Raw genomic sequence first — 19,651 nt, 5'->3', positions numbered from 1 at the left:
CAGCACAACGGATTGCCAGCGTGGGCTATTGTCATAAGCGGGATAAGTGCAATTATGATTGCAGTGATTATGTATGTTTTGTGGATATATGTCAAAAAGAAAGGTATCTAAGATGCTATATTTTGAATAATTCAAGAGGATAATGATTTAAAGACAATTACATGTATCAATATGTTTGATTTAGTGGAGAGAATTGTTTAAGCTCGACTATTCGCTCCACTGTCCGCATCGACATCGGCGTCTGGTAAAAGCTTAAGGGAAGATTGGCATTTTCACTAATGACACTAATACCGTTTATTCATTTTACGTAATACTTATAGCAGTTGTTCTGGACTATCTCACAATGAAATGACATAACCAAAAATTATCCTTTTTGAATTACGGTCCCGGATTTACTTACGAACAAATGTTGGTTTTAGGGCAGGTTAAAGAAATGTTATTGATAACTTCTTAACCCTTCATTCCATGAACCAAAACCTGCGAACACTTATTGACCACCTTGAATTTAGGCCTAATAATTTCATTGTAACACTTATTAAAACAAATTCTGGCCCTTGACTGTTAAAACAAAAATAATGAGAGGCATATTTTTATATTTTTAACCAGTAGACAATCTGGTTATTGAAATGACTTGCGTCGTTGTTTTGGCGGGTCGGTAGTAGGACAGCGTCAAACTCACATATGGTGTCAAATAAATTAGATAGATTTGAAATAAAGTGACCAAACTTGGTATATAGGACGAGTCTAGTACAATCTTTCATAGGATTGCGTTTGGTGTCACTGTAACCGTAAATAGAATAAAATGAAAGGTGATGAATAACTTAAGTTAGGGTTGACACATTGAAACCAAAATATATGAGAATTGACGTTTAAGGGTTCCTTTTGTAAGAATAAATTTAGCAGATACAATGATAAAAAATAATAATGTAAGAAGTACAAAGCAATATATTAGTACTGGTAATTTATACCATGTATGCTGTTTTGCTTGCTTATGGTCTGGTACATCACACTTTTTTAATGGCTTTTGAATGACTTACGATGTTACGTATTCAACTTATACTACCTATTGACCAAAGACATTAGGTAAACCATTCATTATATGTCCAGTAAGTCAACGGTAAACATCTGATTTGCAGAATTTAAGTTAGAATTTGTTTTGTTACAGTGCTAATTCTATGTTATGATATTTGTCAGTCGCTGATGCACTCTGACAATCAAGTTATTTAAGAAATTAGTAGATTAATTTAAATTACTTACTTTCATAAAAAAACACATGGCAGATCTATACTCTTTTGAGGGAATTTTGTAAATCCAACCCTGACTAAACGCAATTTTAAAAGTGTTTGGCAAAAGGTACAATTTTCTGAAATATTTAAATAAGTATCACTCTTGGTAGTGTGAGGTTTTTCCAGAGAAAAGAGAAAAGAGAAAGGAATACAAACCAATAAATATGCTGTTATGAATCATTAACATATCATTTAAAAAAAACTTGCATATTTTTTTAGCTGCCCATCATGCACAAGACGTTGATCAAGAAGCTGGCGTTCCTCTGACCATGTTTAATAAAACAGCTTCAGAAACAAACGGTAAAATGAAATAAGAATATCTATATTTAATCTATTTAGGAAAATTCACGTTTAAAGCTTTGGAAACTTTAGCAAATTTGTTCATGAAAAAGACTGCAAATATGGAATAAGTATTTTTACAACATAAAACAGAACTGGCTGTAATCGGCAATGTTTAGTTTGCTTGTAAATGTTCACAGGCTCAGATGTATCCAACGGTAACACTCACAATGCAGGTGAAATTGTACCCCATTGTAACGCTAACAACGCAGATAAAGTTGTACCACATTGTAACGCTAACAACGCAGGTGAAGTTGTACCCCATTGCAACGCTAACAACACAGGTGAAGTTTTACCCCAATTTAACGCTAACAACGCAGGTGAAATTGTACCCCATTTTAACACTAACAACGCATGTGAAGTTGTACCACATTGTAACGCTAACAACGCAGGTGTAGATGAACCAGATGTTGACGCTAACATTACAGGTACGTTGAACGCAATGGTTACGCTGACATTACAGTTAAGTTTAACCCAATGGTGACGCTAATAGCACATGTAAGTTGTATCCAATGGTAACGCTCACAACGCAGGTGTAGATGAACCCGATGTTGACGCTAACATTACAGGAACATTGAACGCAATGGTGACGCTGACATTAAAGGTAAGTTTAACCCAATGGTGATGCTCATAGCGCATGTAAGTTGTATAATATGGTAACGCTCACAACGCAGGTGTAGATGAACCCGATGTTGACGCTAACATTACAGGTAGGTTGAACGCAATGGTGACGCTGACATTACAAGTAAGTTTAACCATATGGTGACGCTCATAGCGCATGTAAGTTGTATCAAATGGTAACGCTCACAACGCAAGTGTAGCTGAACCCGATGTTGACGCTAACATTACAGGTACGTTAAACGCAATGGTGATGCTGACATGACAGGTAAGTTTAACCCAATGGTGATGCTCATAGCGCATGTAAGTTGTATCAAATGGTAACGCTCACAACGCAGGTGTAGATGAACCCGATGTTGACGCTAACATTACAGGTACGTTGAACGCAATGTTGACGCTGATATTACAGGTAAGTTTAACCCAATGGTGACGCTCATAGCGCATGTAAGTTGTATCCAATGGTAACGCTCACAACGCTGGTGTAGATGAACCAAATGGTAACGCTGACATTACCGGTAAGTTTAATCCAATGGTGACGCTCATAGCGCATGTAAGTTGTATCCAATGGTAAAGATCACAGCGCAGGTGTACATGAACCAAATGGTGACGCTGACATTACATGTAAGCTTAACCCAATGGTAACGCTCATAGCGCATGTAAGTTAATCCATTGGTTACGCTCACAACGCAGGTGTAGATGAACCCAATGGTGACGCTGACATTACAGGTAAGTTTAACCCAATGGTGACGCTAATAGCGCATGTAAGTTTAATCCAATGACATAACTCACAACGCAGGTATAGATGAACTCAATGGTGACTCTGACATTACAGGTAAGTTTAACCCAATGGTGACGCTAATAGAGCATGTAAGTTTAATTCAATGGTATCACTCACAACGCAGGTATAGATGAACCCAATGGTGACTTACAATGCAGGTAAGTTGTATCCAATACAATGGTGCACTAGGACTTGTAGACTCATCATACACATCTTGTTGGCGTCGTGCACATGTCCTCTTAAAAAGAAACTTTGCGCAATCCATATCATATTTAAATATCAAACATAGTCTTCCTTTACTCAGTTTTATTACAGTAAATAATTTATTCTTCAACAACAAATAAACCGCGACAGTATTCTAAGATAACTGTTGTTGGAATATGGTCAAACTTGATAACTCGATAAAACCAGAATGTTGAGTTCTTCATTTCTTATGTTGATTTTCGATTGTTTTAGAATTTCAGAGGGTACCTGTGAAATATCTTGTTGATCAATTTGAGAAATTTATTCAAGCCCGGAAGGTGAATGCAGCGTGAAGCATCCCAGCTGTCCCAACGATCTAGTCTAAGAACCAATTGATCGAAAATGTTATGAAACTTACATGTTACAAGCGTAGTTTATGTAGTTTATATAAAAAAGGAGATATGTTATGTTGGCAACATGTGTTCAGCTTAACTCTTCGACGGAAAGAATGGAAAGCTTCACTATGCACTCTAGCATCAGCACTTCACCTTGATTTCGTATGTTCGAACGTTAAAGTCAATTTATTAACACATACATCATATGTTGAATTGAAACTTAAGACATGTCTTCCCAACTATCTACTTATTATATCAGTTAGATACCTCTTTTGCATATACTGTAAATACTGGCCCATTATTGTGTATACTATGAGAACAGTTTAACAATTTGAAAATAAAAACAGCAAACCTATATTGTTTGGCATACCATTGATTAATTTAACTTCAAGAATTATGAAAGTACTAGGCAACTTTGACACCACGTTTTGATACTTTTTACTTGCCAAAACCTTATTTTTGAAGTTTTATCACAGTAATATATTTCCAATTGAGTTCCTTTAACGGAAACGCTGTTGAATAGGTTGTTTGTCATAATTGCTTTATTATGATATTGTCTGTGTGCTGTACGTTAAGTGGTGTCATGTTACAATGGTATTTGAACACGCATCTTTCCAAAATTACTAGTCATTTTCAAAATGTGTTTTTCGTTTTGGTCTTTTTTGAAAAGCTTAAAAAAGTATTTTAGTCAAGATCTTTCAATGTAACATTTAAATACTAGCAAATAATATAGATGCACACATGAATTTTTAAGTAAATGCATAAATTATACCTAGGTATCAAAGTAATATACGAGCTTAAGGAGTAGCAATTTAATACAAACAATACTTAAATAGATTCAGATCAAGTTATAAAAGCGAGCATTTGGTTTTATTTAAAAAATGGGCAACTTATTTCACATAATGAAAACAAGTAGTCTAAATATTTCATTCATGAAATAAAGCTTTTGTTGTATTTTTGTAGCATTAAATGAGAAGTCTATCCAATGTCCATTGCTGAGTATGAATTAATATTCACTTATTTATTAAAGGGGCTGTCTCATGTATTGGCACCAAAACAAGACCTGGTTCGAACCCGTGTCGCCAATATTGTAGTCCAGCGTCGTACTGACTGAGCTACAAAGGCTTACTCTTATCTCGTGACATAATTAAGCGATACACCTATCTTGGTGATATCACGTGATAACACCGACTAGCCAATAACGCACAAGGAATGAAATATATTTGGTAGACATACCCAGTATTTATTCTAATGGAAAAATACAAAATAACTGTTAAACTTAAATACATTGTAAACTATGCGGTACTTCAGTTAGTAAGTTTAAATGCATTGTTCACATCGATGCCAAGTTTATGTCAGTTTTCGACAATTTTCTTTTTTCTCGCTATTTTATCATACGTGAGACAGCCCCTTTAAAAGTATTCTGTGTTGATGAATGCATAAAGTGAAAGACTGTATATATACGTCTAATGGTCGCTGGTCGTTCAGGTATTTTAAACAGTGTGTATAATTATTAATAAAGCCATTGTCGCTGGATATGTTCATTTGAAAGCGTGAACCAAATATGCACTGTTTTCTTTAAAGAAATATGTGCGAATGAATGCGTGTTAGCATAAGGATGCATGTGATAAGTTTAGTTGTTTTCTTTCTTCTGTTTATATAAGAGCATGGAACAAATATTTACTGATTATTCAAAGGTATTATATGTGAATAAATGCAAGTTAACACCAAAAAACGCTGACATTATTAAAGCAGTTTTTCTTCTCATGTCCATTGCTTATTTATTGTCTCTTTCCCTTGCCAGTTTAATTTTTGTTAGTAAAAGTTTAATGATATCATCTACATGCTTGCTTAAAACTGCAGCATATGTTTAACACAGGTTTACTTTTGGTCAAAATTAACGTGAGTGTTTGTTCAATGTATTTTTGATCGTTCATTCATCCCAAAAATGGCTATTTACCACTAAAAAATACTTAGATGTACAAACTACCAATATAATAACAGTGATGTTTACAATTAACAGCTGATGTACTCTGTTGTATTCCTTGATTTACATATTGTAAATATTTCAGTATTCATTATTAAACATCATTTGTGATTATGACGAAGCTTAAACTTTTTTTCTTATTATGGCCATTGTTTCTTTGGAATTTAAAAGTTAAAATAAACATTTCCAATAATGTTCAGTTATAAATATATTTATGTATAGTGTAGCATTCCTTAAGTGACATACTGTTTATATATTTTTATTGTCGGTGGTCATTGAAGCTTTTTTAACAGTATGTTAAATTATTAATAAAAGCATTTGACGCTGAATGAATGTTCATTTTAGAGCGTGCACCAAATATTCACTGTTTTATTTATATTATTGTGTGCAAATTCAGGTTCAAATAATAATGCCTGTCTTAACGTAGCATGTATTCTTTCTCCTTTCATTGTAGAGCACAGAACAAACATTAAATTATTTATCAGAGGCATTGTGTGTGAATGAATGCATGTTTGCACAATAAGGCTGTCATAATTTAAGCAGTTTTTTTCTCACGTGCATTGTTTATTTGTTGTCTCTTTGCTGTGCCTTATTAGTCTGTGTAAGTAAAGGTTTGGTATATATTGTACATGTGTGTTTGCAGCCAATGCGAAACACTGGATAATTCGTCAAAGTTGGCTTCAATGTATGTTAAATGAACCATTTTTATCCCAAATTTGTTATTTATTAATCAAAATCATTTAGATGAGCAAACTAGCAAAACAATAACTTGTGGATGGCTTATCAGTGTTTATACAATTGGCTGCCGATGTATACAGTGACATTTCTTTTTCAGGGGCCGTATTCAATATGTATCTTAGATTTTGACTAAGATTCGCTCTTATCTTAAAATACAAATCTTAAATCGGTCCTTAGATCTAATTTTTTAACTAAGATCAAAAACTAAGAGTAAAACTTAGATTCCGACTAAGATTCAATCTCAAATGCCATTTCTAGGCTCCGTTTCTATAATTAGATTTTGTCTGGTTTCCCAGCGTTAAAAATAGAAATATATACATGCGCGCGAACTGGGTTACGCTGCAGACGATGTAAACAAACATGGCCGCACGGGAGGAAAAGAAACGAAACCCAAACTTTTCCAAGGAGGAATGCGCTTTGTTGGCGAAGTTAATGGGGGGTGAGAGCGGCCATGATATGTCCCGACACGCCCTGTATAAGAAGGGATTTTCTTCCAGTAAGATGATCTGTTACTGATAAAAAGACAATACAATTGCGTAAATAATATTGAATGTCTAAATTGACGTTTACAATGTATGGTTTGTTTTCATTGCTTTTTTATTATCACCATTTTTGTTTGCTTTTTTTCACTGAGTTCTATTGATTATCAATAAAATTCAATTTCGAAATAAAATCATTTCTTTTATATTACCTGTAAAGTTTAGTTAAAATGAAGTAACTGTACTTGAAAATGTACATGTATGTGAATGCATGTTTACTTTTACTAACATTAGCTAAATTTCGTTTGTACCGCACAGGCTTTGTTGTATTGGCCACGCCATCCACAACCAAATGTGCGGTAAAGTACAGGAATAAAAATAATAGATATTATAGTCATTTTTAAATGAATGCCATTTTCATTGTGTTTTTTTCCATGTTAACATGCACCTTAGGTTCCCGTACATATTAGCCTAGGCACAATATTTACATTCCATTCGGTGGGTGGTGGGTAGGAGCAGCAGGCTTGCGTAAAAAGTGTTTGGCATGGCCATGACAGATGTGGTTTTTACTATTTTATGTCTATTATGTCTCATTAAAAATAACAAGATTTCGCAATCATGACCCGGTACTGTATATATTTCACAGGAATTACATCTGAAACCAAAAAGAAAATGTGGGCAGTGGTTGAATTGGAATTTAATTCCCATTCCAATGGTATCCATAGGTCATTGGATCTGCTTATGAAAAAATTGGACAACCTGGTGCAGGTTCACCGTCCCAAATACATGGATTATAGGCACCAGTTGCAACTTACAGGTCATTGGTATGTCCTTCATTTATTTAGCGTTTTTTTTTTGTAAATAGGATATTTCTCATTATGTTTTGAAAATTGACTGCATTATGACTTTCAAGACTTCATGTTCATAAATGTTAACTAAATTGTTTTATGTCTGCAAGACTGTGACAGTTGTAAGATAAAGTACTAGTGTTATTTTAAAAGAGCCAAAATGTCTTATTCATATATCAATGTTTAAATGTTTAATTTATATGTATATATTAAATGTGATTATAGTCAGTCCTAAATGATAATTGATAATTATATATGTTGCATACAGGCAAAACAAACTCACGAGCCATTAGTTCAACAGGTCATGGGAAGAACATAGCAGTGTTGTCGGAAATCACAGATACTGTCATGAATGTGATAGGAAAAGTAGGCTGTGGCATTGAGGGTATTGGTGTTGCTGAATCCTTTGACGCGACATGCATTCATGAAAGGTACTTTAAATTAATGATTGATTATCCATACACAATTTAACTATCAATGTTGGGTCAAATTCTTGGTTAGAAATTTGTGTAACAGTATGCACAAAAATGGTATGTGTTTCAGCCAGGGTTCAGACCCATTACCTATAACTCTGTGGGCAAACACCTTTTTATATTATCTAGCTAGGTACAAATGTAGCTCTGTATAGCTAGATAATTTAAGTGTTATTTAATAATGATCAATTGGCCGTTTACAGTTCCTTTTAAATGAAGCAAACATTTCCTTTCTAATCAATTTTCATGTCTATAGTTGACAATTTGTTGCATTTGACTGCACACAAGGGATTAAACGTGCTTGATTTCCTTCATGAATACATATTATCATTTCACTTGTGCCTTATTTATTTAGTTTGCCCAGTTTAAGTGCAGTGATAAGCAAACTTGCTTCTCACCAAGTTGGTCTGGGATTGCACAAGACTGTAGTTGGGCAAGTAAGTTTTCTCAGGGTATTCAGATTTCATCCACACAACACCACACTCTTGCACAACATTGTGTAAAATAGAGTGACTTGGTAAAAATTCATATAACGTTTTTCACAACTGTTGTAAAATGAATATTAGTTGAACAAATTACTTTTTCAGCCAAAATATAACAGAACTTTGAGAAACAGACACGGTACCAATCTACCAAATGTTGAACGAGTACACGTAAGTATTTCATAACACAGTAACTTGGAGGGAAGGTGCTGCATTTTGACCTCTACAAAATTTAGTGACATTTTACCTAAAATAAACCTAAAATATATATTTTTTTCTTCAGATTCATCAAAGGGTCTAAATCGAGATTTTCTGACTTTGTAAAAGTGCAAACTTCTTAAAAGTATATAATATCATTATATTAGAGTGAAAACAAGTGCAACATTTAACAATCATTTCAATGTCTAAGAAACAATGGAGAAAATAATTAACAGAGTTCACTAACTCATACATACAACTAATATATGCATGCACATACATACCACTGGCAAATAAATATCACTAGCAAATACACAGCAATAACTCATACATATTACTTCAATACTGACATATGCATACACATAGATAACACTAACACATACACACCACTAACACATACATATCAAGTATTTATACATATAACTGACACAATCATACTCATACCTTATATTTACACATACAAATAAATAACACACATAAGTCTGCAACATTATAATTCAGAAATAGTACAGTCCCAAAGACTTCAATACTTCACAAACATAAAGACAAATCATTCAAAACAGCTAACAAATTAAAACAAGTTTAACAAGTTCTATTTCAATAAAAATGGTATAATTTCAGAACATATCAGCCATTGTCGGAGTGTGCTGAAATGGCCATTGCTGCACCCAGCACACAGTCATGTATAGGCACGACTCCACCATCCAGTCATTGCAGCTGCCATGAGTGTGGTTCAATTAGGAGGCTGAAGAAAAGGAAGTTGGAGTTGGAGGTGGCTCTACTTGCCAAGCGATTGGAAAAAGAACAATAAAGCTTGTCAACTTACATTTGTGTGAATTTTATTTCAATGCCTGAACAGTGAATCCGGTCGAGGAAATTTTCCACATGAACGGATGCTTATTTATCAACATATTGAAACTATGGTTTATAGACTACAAAAAGTGACTGTTTGTTATTTCCATTTAACTTTAAGTTATTAAATTTGTACAGTGTAGAATTACATGCTATATTGAGGTCCACTTATTTTGTCGCTTGCAACTTGTACAGTGTTGTATTAAGTAATATAATTGTTTTCCACATTGTGGATAATGTCTATTTATCTTCTAAATGCAGGATAATAAAGAAACTATATTTGCAAAATTAGCAGCATATTTACTTATTTTCTGTATTAAACAGACACAGTCTTACCAATGTATCTTGTTGTAAACGGTTCTCTGTATCTAAGGCCCACAAGGTTGTCTGCTTGAGGCTGTGGCCTGCCATCACCATCATTTACAGCATCTCCATCATCTGGTCCTGCCATGGGAATGGCTCTCTCCTTGCAAATATTGTGCAGTACACAACATGCAAGCACCAACCTTTTTATCATATAAATGAATAAATTATTATAAAAAATAAACATGTATTTAAGTGTTAAAATGATACTTATTTATTTAATCTTTAACAGAGTTATGGCATTTATTTTGATTGTATATTACAAGGCTGTGTTTCTTTATGAAAGTATCAAGATATACAAAGTGTTGGCCAAAAACAATATTGTGATATTGAACCACAGTTCATATGATATAAAACGAAGTATGTGAACTTGATCTTAGATACAAAGTGTTCCCAAAACTATTGTGATAACCATAGTTCTAGTCATATCAAATATAAAGTATGTGAACTTATTTTTACATACAAAGTGCTCCCAAAAACTATTGTGATAACCATAGTTCTAGTCATACCAAATCTGTCTGTGAGATCTTCTATTCAGATGCTGTACGTGTGCCCCCATACATTGAATAGAGCGGCTGTATGTTTTGCCAGTGTCTGTTTATGAATTTTATGTCATAAGATTCTAATGTCAATATTCATGTACACTGTTCTAGCTGATTTTACAAATTTACTTTGTTGTTATTCTTATAGTTGGTTTCCATTACCAGCTCAGTGTGTTACTGTATGATCCTACAATTCCTTTTGTTTAACCATATGAATAAGCTTTCTGTTTTAATTGAATGACAAGAATTATGATAATAATTGTGTGTTTTTTCCCCCATTTATTTCAGTTTAAAAAAATCTATTAGTTACTGTGGCTTTGAAAGTTTATAGAACGTATTTCAAAAAAAATATTCCGTTTTATTGTATGGATAATGTGGCTTCAATTCTTCGTTGTCGTTCTTGATTGCAGAATTTAGGACTATGAAAATACACTTTCAAACATTCCTCTGAGAATTACACAATCATCTGTAGTGTGAAATAAATGGATCCGATTGACTGTTTGATTATTGAATCGATTGATTGATCGATTGAATGGTTGAGTGAGTGCGTTTATGACTGATAAATATAAATCTATTGGATGTTGGTGGCCAAAAATAATCGTTTCATTCTATGGACTCTGTAGCTTTTATGCTTTGAGTTCGTTGAATTCGTTTATATAACGTAATATATGATGTGTTATATGTCAGTTCACATTGATCTACAACAACTATGGAATCCAAAATAATTAAATTATTGAGAAACATACGTTAATAGCCAAAGGTCGGCTTGAAAATGACGCAATTAGAGAGTTGACTTTTTGTTGGTGATCTTTTGTTTTTGTGCTCTTTATCTTTGGCATTTACCCATTGCCATTAAACCGAGTTTATGTTTAACTTTTTGCAACTGAACGTTTTCCTGCAGTTTTCACATTATTTACTGACTTTACGGTGATGCAAAGAAAAAGAGCTGTCGACATTCCCGTGATGGAGCTGTGTCATATGTTTACATGAACACACGTTAGTGTGATTTATATTTTATTTGATAATTTCATTAAACGGACATATTTCGAAAATCGGAGAATGTGGTAATGTTTAAGACCACTTCAAATGCAGGCTTGTTACTATTTCGTTTCAATATTGTGCAAACTGTGGTGTCAGGAGCTTTTCTCCCGCTTCGGACTAGTGCATATTTTGAGATCTTCTCGTTTATTTAATAATAAAGCCACTGGTATCGTCAAACTTTCAGCTGAAATTTTGAAATGATACTTCCTTTCTTAAAAACATTGTACAATCTTATATTTTGTTTTCATGAATACCCCCAGTCATGTGGAAAGGAAAACATTACGCCATTATTTAAAAAAGGCTGATATTAGCGATGCAGAAAGTTATAGGGGAATCCCACTGACTAACACTGACTAACATCCTAGAAAAATAACACTCTCAAATACTTTTAAATAGATTTATTTTATGGTTAAAGGAGCTCGAAAAATGAACAGAAAACCAGTTATGATTCCAAATAGAGAAATCAATGTCAGACTGAGTGTATATTAATCTTACAATCGAATATATCGAACACGCTTAGTGAAAAAACAACAACTTTTCTATGTTTTTATAGATTATTAGCAATTTTTGATCGCATTTATCACTCTTTTCTCTGGCAAAAGTACTCATTCTATTTTAGCACTGAAAGTAATGTAGAACTCTGTGAAAACGTGCGTTTAGCTCAAGTCCTAGTTTTCTCCCTTTTTTAATTATTCCGCTGGCGTCAAACAGGGCGATCCTAGTTCTCCGTTATTAGCATTTTTTTATAAATTATCTTATAGAAAATATAAACACAGACATGCCTGACATAATTTCTCTGGAATATATTAAATCGTTTCTCCTATTTTATGCTGAAGAAATGGAACTATTCGCAAAATCATTTGAAAGTTTAAATGTAATGTTGGAAAATGTTAAAACATACTGTAATACATGGGGATTAAAAATAATTTCAAGCGAAACTAAAGCAATGATATTTGAAAACGGGAGATCATTGCACATAATTATATCTATCAATTCATAATGCACCAATTGAAAGTGTTAAATCATTGAGTTATTTTGGTATACATTTATTCAAAATTGTAAACTTCCTAAGATCTCAAAAGGTAATCGCAAAACATACTTCTTTCTCGTTACATAAACTGTTGAAAATCTTTGACATAACTGAATTACCTATATCACAAAACAATGAATTATTTGATATTGTGGGATCGATATTTTCGTTGATCCAAAATACAATTTTTGATAATTACTACCAAAAATGGTACTCTAAAGCAAACAACACCTCAACATTAACTAGTAATGCTCTATACAAACATACATTCGAAAAAGTAATTTTTGACACTATAACTAAAACACATTTAAAATAGCCTTTAGCGAAATTTCACACAGATCATCAAACCAATTGGCTATTGAAACTGGGAAATATGCAAACACCCCCCAAAAAGAAAGATTTTGTAAATCATGCAACATGATTTCAATCTTGTCGGAATACCACTTTCTTCTAGTGTGCCCAAATACAAAGAACTAAGAGATAAATTGTTTAAATAATAGTTTTGCCATTGGCCAACAATAAACAAATTTAACATTCTTATAATTTAATAATCAAAATAACCTGTTTATAATATTGTAAAAAGTCTTACTCTTTGAAAATAAAATTATAAAATCATAACAACTTCTTTCAAATAATTAAACTAAGACACCCCTTTATGAAACATCGTTAACATTGAACGCTCATAAATATGTCTTGATAATGTTCTATTCTACCCACTTGATTGTTTTCATTTATGCTATAAACATTGTATTGTTTTATGCAATAAACTATGAAACTGAGACTGATACCTATAAACGCATACAAATTTAAAAAAGCAACAACATTTAAATCGTAGAGAAGCTCCTTCGTTTTCATTACTTTAATATAAATGCGAACCATGCAATATCAACTGTTGACCGACGGCTCAACTACCCTAACCCAACCTCAATGAGTTAATTATCTGTTACTACATAACGGTTCAGATATGTTCGAGTGAAAGGAATATCCGTATTAACAGGTGTGAGTTCTCGGCTGGGCCACTTGAACCGCCCTCGAGGATTGGTTGTGAATACGAAATGAATGAATGTGAGTGTTAGATGTACACGAAAAGTAGAATAGATTGAACACATCAGATATTTGAAACAAATCAGTGACAACCTCGTTCCCAACACAATATATCAGAGAACGGGATAATCAATGATTGAAGTACATGTTCTGCAATAACCGGGATTTTTATAAGAACAATCAAAATTTTAAAATAATGCACCAATTACATATTTATTTTGTTTCGTTCTGATCTTCAACGCCCAGCAAAGTTGATGATTGCAATTCATCTCTGGCTGCAAGAATAGGCAGCTTTATGTTCGTGAAGTTAGCAGCCTAGCGGCGTGAAGTCAGCGGACTTGCGACCTACGGGGTGAAGCCTAGTAGTCTAAATTTGTTCTCTATTTCAATGCAATTGTTCATGCGTTTTCTTGAAAAAAAACAAAAAAACTCTGAACCAACTATTTACTTCTTTTCTTTTAAAAAGTTCATCAAGTAGCGTAAAGAAAATCAACATCATTTATGGAATATCAGCATTTTAACAAAAAATCAATCCAGCAGGCGGGAGGGGGGATGCTGATATTCGCACAGTTATGGCGCTTTTTTAAATTGAAAGCTTTAATGTATGTATTTTAGAAAAAAAACGCATATAAAATGCTTTGAAATAGAAAACAATATTAGGCCGCTAGGACGCCATGTTGCTAATTTACGGCGCTAGCCCGATATGCCGATAGGCCGCTTACTTCACGTACATGCCAGCTTTGAGGATTTACGCAACATGTTCATTTCTGAGTTTGGTCAGAGATTTTATATGTATTTCCATACCTACAGTAGCTTGAACTGTGATTTTTATTATCATTAAAATAGGTGGGGAAAGTTATTTATTATGTTGAATTGAATGTTCATTACATCAGCGACTTGCGGCAATAACCATGCAGCCGGTAATATAAACGTTTACTACCCGATTATATTTTTCAAATGACATGTGTTAATTATTATATTTGTAAATTATTCGCATATAACTATTTTGCCCTAGGATGAACGGCGGGCATCAACTAGACTTCTGCCAGCGGTTGATTCCTGACAAGCGGGATGATGTTGGGTTCCCAAGGTTTCCCAAGCCCAATCAGTCCGCAAGATTTGGAAATAGTTTTGCTAGATGTTTTTAACCAAACGAGTGCTGATTTTCAGTTTAATCAAATTGTCGTTACTTTTTTGATTGGTCAATATTATATCAATAATAACTTCTGACCAATCAATGTTCTAAACTGCTGATCAATTTCGAAAATTTTGACAATCTTCGCGGTTCTCGTTCTCGGATTCTGATAGCAAACATGAACTCTTCTAAATCCCCTTTGTATGCCCGCCGCTTCATAAGTACGTTTTGTGCCTTTGCATGTCATACAGGTTTAGTTCGCATGTTCATACATGAGTATGCATGCATTTGGTTTATCACATTATCCCTCCCTAAATAGATCGCTTGTGAGAATGCTGTGCCCGACTCTGAACTATGTAATATCAACATATGTATTTTCATGCAAAGTAACACACATAGCGGTCTTCTTGTCAACGCCAATATATGCCATGCAAACATTGTCAGATCAGAAAATACGCTCGAATATTAACTGAATGCTACGTATTGAGTTAAAGTGTGTTACATTTATCGCCCTCATCAAAATTGCTTTACCGTTAAATGATGGGAATACAGCATTGAAAAGGTCTGTACAACTTAGGTTTACTAGAACTCGGGTCTACTTTGGCTTTAAGTAGTTTGCATGACCAATACCTCATATCTGTTACATTATTAAGCCATAATAACTGAATTAAAATAGATAAGCCTGCTACCTACTTTTACTTCCACTACCACTGCCACTGCCACTACCACTACCACTACCACTACCACTACTACTACTACTACTACTACTACTACTACTACTACTATTACTACTACTACTACTACTATTACTACTATTACTACTATTACTACTACTACTACTACTACTACTATTACTACTACTACTACTACTACTACTACTATTACTACTACTACTACTACTACTACTACTACTACTACTACTACTACTACTACTACTACTACTACTACTACTACTACTATTACTACTACTACTACTACTACTACTACTACTACTACTACTACTACTACTACTACTACTACTACTATTACTACTACTATTACTACTACTACTACTACTACTACTACTACTACTACTACTACTATTACTACTACTATTACTACTACTACTACTACTACTACTACTACTACTACTACTACTACTACTACTACTACTACTACTACTACTACTACTACTCCTACTACTACTACTACTACTACTACTACTACTACTACTACTACTACTACTACTACTACTACTACTACTACTATTACTACTACTACTACTACTACTACTACTACTACTACTACTACTAATAATAATAATCATTATAGTAAGCCTTCATTGTAAGTTAACTTAAACATGAATTTAGGCATTGTTGTGAGGTCAGGTTATGATAAACAATCCGATTTGGAGAAAGACCGTTTTGTTATTTTTTGTATAGTAACAAGAGCAACGAAACAGTTAGCGAAGTGATGAAAAAATGACATACTTTGGCATTAACATAAGATGATTTTTTTGTATAAGAAATGCCTAATTGCTTGGTTTTTTAACAGGGTTGTTCAACCCTGTTCAGTGTAGCCACTAATGCAACACTCACAACATAAAAAGTCTAGCAATAGTAACAAATTTTGACTGCCTCTTTACCACCAAAATATAGTTTGAGAAAATGCGGACTATATAAATTGCAAGCTATGATTCCAATAACCGAGCTAGAATTGACAAAGCAATAGACATTCATATAGCAATATCTGTTTCGGTTGAACTTAGATAAAGATAATATTAAAGTAGTATCCCTACGCCAAAAATGGAAAAACATCGAAACGTAAACAAAGAAATACTATCACCGCAAAGCGCATCATTCCATCATGTGACACAATGATCTCATCCCCTGCGCACAGGTTCCCCGCTTAAAACATCACGTGATAGCCCGCGTTGGAGTAACAAACGCTCGCCATTTTGACAGACACGTACTAAAGTGCTAACGAGTTAGCTGACGATATAGAAATAGAGAGAGTTGCTGACCATATAGACAATGAAGAAAAATAAACGTTTTGAAATTAAAGCTTTGTCTAGACTTTTGTTTAATTTATTTTTATATACTTTTTATAATATATGTTTAGATAGATGTTTGTGTATTTCTTTTTTATAATGGCATTACATTGAAAAAAATTGAGTCTTAGTTTCGCTGGTTTGGTGTAAATATGAAAAAAAATATCAAGGATTTCATTACCGTTATTCATTTAATTTTGATCATTTGAATTAAGAAACTATTTCTCTTTAATCTATTGCATTTTCGAAGTTGTTTTGTACATATAACAAGGCAAAAACAGGCAAACTCTTGCTTATGAGTAAAGTTTGATTAGTATATATTAAAAGTTGTCAAAATCACTGACCCATAAACCCAACATTTGCAGGATCGAAGTTGACCTGATTAAAGTGGATTTTTTCGAGTTTTATTGAAAAACAAATAACAAAACACACTTTTCTATTTCGTTTCTTTCATTAGTTCAATTGTTAGTACTTTTGTTTATTTTACGAACAAATACTTATTTCAAGATTTATTGAAGGTGTTCGTTTTTTCATGTATGGTCATCAGAGGGCTGCCGAGCAAACATCATTGAAGTGCGATATTGAAATTGAATTGAAAATTGAAATTAACAATGCGGACTATGCGAATATTAATAATTTTTACTTTTATGATATAGCAGGTAATAGACTGATAGACGTGAGTACTACAATGTAATGTATTGAGACAGGATATAATCATCGTATTAGAAACTGGGTGAGGAATGCTAATGATTTTAACCTTTTATGAAATAGTAAACAGTTTTGCTTTAACCCATGACTAGGGGGTGTAAATGAGTTTAATAAAATATTTACGAATATATATCGTCTGTTATGCATTCAAGGTCATATTGTTTATATTTCAGGGAGCCATCAGCGTACGAGAAACTCGATGACTGCACCCGAACTTACGAGACAAAGTACACTTTCATAAAAACAGCGGGAATGAAATCATTACGAAATGTTGAGACAATGTTATCATTCAAGGAAGCAATCCGAACAAAAGAAGCCGCCATTTAGAAAAGAAGAGCTAGTAAGTATACCCTATGAAACACGGGAAGGGCAATGTATGCCACATATTACAAATGCCAAACAAACATGAATATATAAGGATGAGCGCTGACCGCATTCTTTGTTAGTTCAAATTATTTGTTTTGCAACATTATATCAATCTCTTTCGCTGACATAATGTGTGGTCTTGTGTGGTGGTCGGGTATCCGGACGAAACCGGAGGTAGGTATATGCAGTTGTAAACTTCGGTTGTCCTGGGTAAGGCACTAGTTAATCATTGGCTGTACATAGTGTGAGACGTAAGCGAATAATACACACTAAATCTAACTATTTACCTTTCCTGTCACCAAGTTGCTTCAAGCTCTACATTGTTATTGAATTTTTGTGTTTACATTAGGAAGCAAGTTAACAATTGATTGGATATTTAATCTGTTAATTATTATCAAAATGAAAGATTTAAATAACTTCATTCATTTTTTTGGTATTCATCAAAAAGCCAGTAAGCCAAATAAAAACATATATAAGATAGCTGGGAATAGTTACCTTTACCCACTGACCTCAAAATGAATTGAGTTCATTTACTGGTCATGACAAATCTGCGTAACAAGTTTTAGGTCCCTTGGATCGAGTGATCTTTAGTTACTAAACGGAAAGACATTTTCAAGCTCAAGATCACCGTGACTTTGACCTACTGACCTCACAAGCATGTATCTATCTGCTGATCATGTCAAACCACTACAAGTACGAGAATCCTTGGACCAAGCGCTTTTAAAATATTGATTAGAGATTTTCTGCTCAGGGTCACTTTGAACAACTGACTTTAATAAGGTCAATCGTTGGTCATGGCCTACCTGCGTACATGGAGATAATTAGGCCCACAAGTTATTATTGATCCAATAACTGAGTATCGACTGAAGGTTAGTATGATCTCAAGTTTTTTTCCGAATTATTTCAACAAAATCAATAACGTTCATCTGCTCGTCTTGACCAACCTGTCTAATCTATAAGTACGATACTCCTTGGCCCCAGAATTCTTCAGCTATTGCTCAGAAACAGATTTTCAGTTCAAGGTCACTATGGTCTTATTCTTTCACCCACTCAAAATCAGTTTAATTTCTGGTAATGAGAAGCCTGCCTGAGTTTGAAATTGCTTGGACCGAGCGTTCTTCACTGATTGATCGGAAACATAATTTCAGCTCCAAATTCCTTGAACTATGACCCATTGACCTCAAATCAATATTTCATCAGGGTGAAGACTTCTCCTACAAAGAACAACATATTTGAAGTATGATATGTATTTGTTCAAAAAAACATTTGTACACTTTACACAATATATGATACAAATTACTTTCATGTTATCGCATAGTTCCACACAAAGACGTTCACAAGACGTACTGTTTTAAATAATTGATTTTCAAACAATGGTCACACAAAAATATCTAAATTGCTTTAACATCAATTTCTCTTTAAATGTCGAAGTGTACTCAATTCATGAACATTTTAGAATTGTTAAAGCCAAATTCTTATATAAAGAAAATTAAGTGTACTATTATTTTCTCTTACAAAAAATCATTGAAATTTAATGTTAAAATTTTCAAATGCACCTACATTTAATTCCTTTCTAAAGCTATATTCTAATTAAAAGACTCAAAAGCAAGTTTAAACATTGTTTCATTTAAAGTAACACTTTTTATTATGTTTTTTTTTTATCTGAAGCAAGCAACGTTTCTTAACACATATTCTATTTTTTTAACAATATAATCAATATTTTTGTTAATAATATAA

General features: G+C 33.4%; 1 protein-coding gene across 1 annotated transcript; it reads left to right on the top strand.

Annotated features, from left to right (window-relative positions):
- The first annotated feature begins 6,684 nt into the window (after window positions 1-6,684).
- Window positions 6,685-9,615, top strand: LOC128221397 (uncharacterized). The gene is made up of 5 exons (XM_052930010.1): window positions 6,685-6,820; window positions 7,450-7,627; window positions 7,920-7,936; window positions 7,974-8,082; window positions 9,426-9,615. Exons 1-5 carry the CDS (start codon window positions 6,685-6,687, stop codon window positions 9,613-9,615), a joined length of 630 nt encoding a protein of 209 aa, XP_052785970.1.
- Window positions 9,616-19,651: the final 10,036 nt, after the last annotated feature.

This window comes from Mya arenaria, chromosome 16 (genome assembly GCF_026914265.1).
Source record: "Mya arenaria isolate MELC-2E11 chromosome 16, ASM2691426v1".
Classification (NCBI taxonomy): domain Eukaryota; kingdom Metazoa; phylum Mollusca; class Bivalvia; order Myida; family Myidae; genus Mya; species Mya arenaria.
The sequence above is the reverse complement of the archived record's forward strand: the minus strand, read 5'-3'. Positions and strand labels throughout refer to the sequence as shown.